Source organism: Etheostoma spectabile, chromosome 2 (assembly GCF_008692095.1).
Source record: "Etheostoma spectabile isolate EspeVRDwgs_2016 chromosome 2, UIUC_Espe_1.0, whole genome shotgun sequence".
NCBI classification, from domain to species: Eukaryota; Metazoa; Chordata; class Actinopteri; order Perciformes; family Percidae; genus Etheostoma; species Etheostoma spectabile.
The window spans coordinates 31059769-31060743 of NC_045734.1; the positions used below are offsets into that span (position 1 = coordinate 31059769).

Here is a 975-nt window from a genome sequence, read left to right on the forward strand (position 1 = left end):
CAAACACTCTCGGGCTCAGAGACAGATCGAAGGGAAGCACTCTGTACTCGTAACAGACACCCCGAAAAGCGAACCTCAGCTGTTTCCTGTTCAGAGGATGGATCACAATATGGTAATACTACCGCCCGGCGATATAGAAGTTAGTATAGAAGTTAGGATGGCTCCGGTCTGTGGACAGTTAAGCTAGCTAGCCTGCACGACAGAGATATGCTTAGAAGCGAGAAGCGGTTTTAGAATGGTGTCGTAGCGTAAGCTATTTAAAGTGGGATGGACCCACATGACGCGGACACTCAATCACCAGTCAATCAGGATTGTCTTAATAAGATAAATGCAGGAAGGCGTATCCCATAGTGAGACATCAAAACAAATGCTATGAATGAGAACTACAAAACAAACACATTTTATGCCTTAATCGTCACATACACACAGTACAATTTTATTAATGCATATAACCCATCCTAAGTATTAAGGGAGAATTCCGGCCAAACACTGTGCGCATCTTACACATCTTTACAATATTTAAACTAAAATATAGTCACACATCTTTGAGCCATGTTGTTCACAACTGGGCTAAAAAAGAAAACATTTTACTATGTAGACTACTTACTTGCATGGTAGAAGCACAAATATATACGGAAAAATTACCAAATCAACTGAATCTGGAAGCAAAATGTTCTGTTTCTAAAAATGCTACCGATGTGGTATGTCACGCGGTGGAGGACATACCCAAACCATGGCACAGCCGGAATGCGTTGCTTCTATGTCTGGTGAATCCCAGTGTTAGTCAGACCAACTTCCACATTTGTCTTTCTGTTTTTCAGTCAGTTGTTAAAGCGGAGGGAAGTGCATGTTCCTCTAAAGATTGAGCAACTGTCTGTGGAGCTGGATGCCTGGCGGGCCTGCACACAAAGTAACAGCAAGTAGGTTACAGGCCTCACACACACACACACACACACACACACACACACACACACA

General features: G+C 42.9%; 1 protein-coding gene across 3 annotated transcripts in view; it reads left to right on the plus strand.

Annotated features, from left to right (window-relative positions):
* The window catches only part of wdr17 (WD repeat domain 17), a 116455-nt gene that overhangs the window by 109651 nt on the left and 5829 nt on the right, over nt 1-975 (plus strand). For all 3 annotated transcript variants that reach the window (XM_032538013.1, XM_032538028.1, XM_032538020.1), the window contains exon 29: nt 822-920. In XM_032538013.1, the coding sequence (XP_032393904.1) occupies nt 822-920 (99 nt within the window). The remainder of the gene's footprint in view (nt 1-821; nt 921-975) is intronic.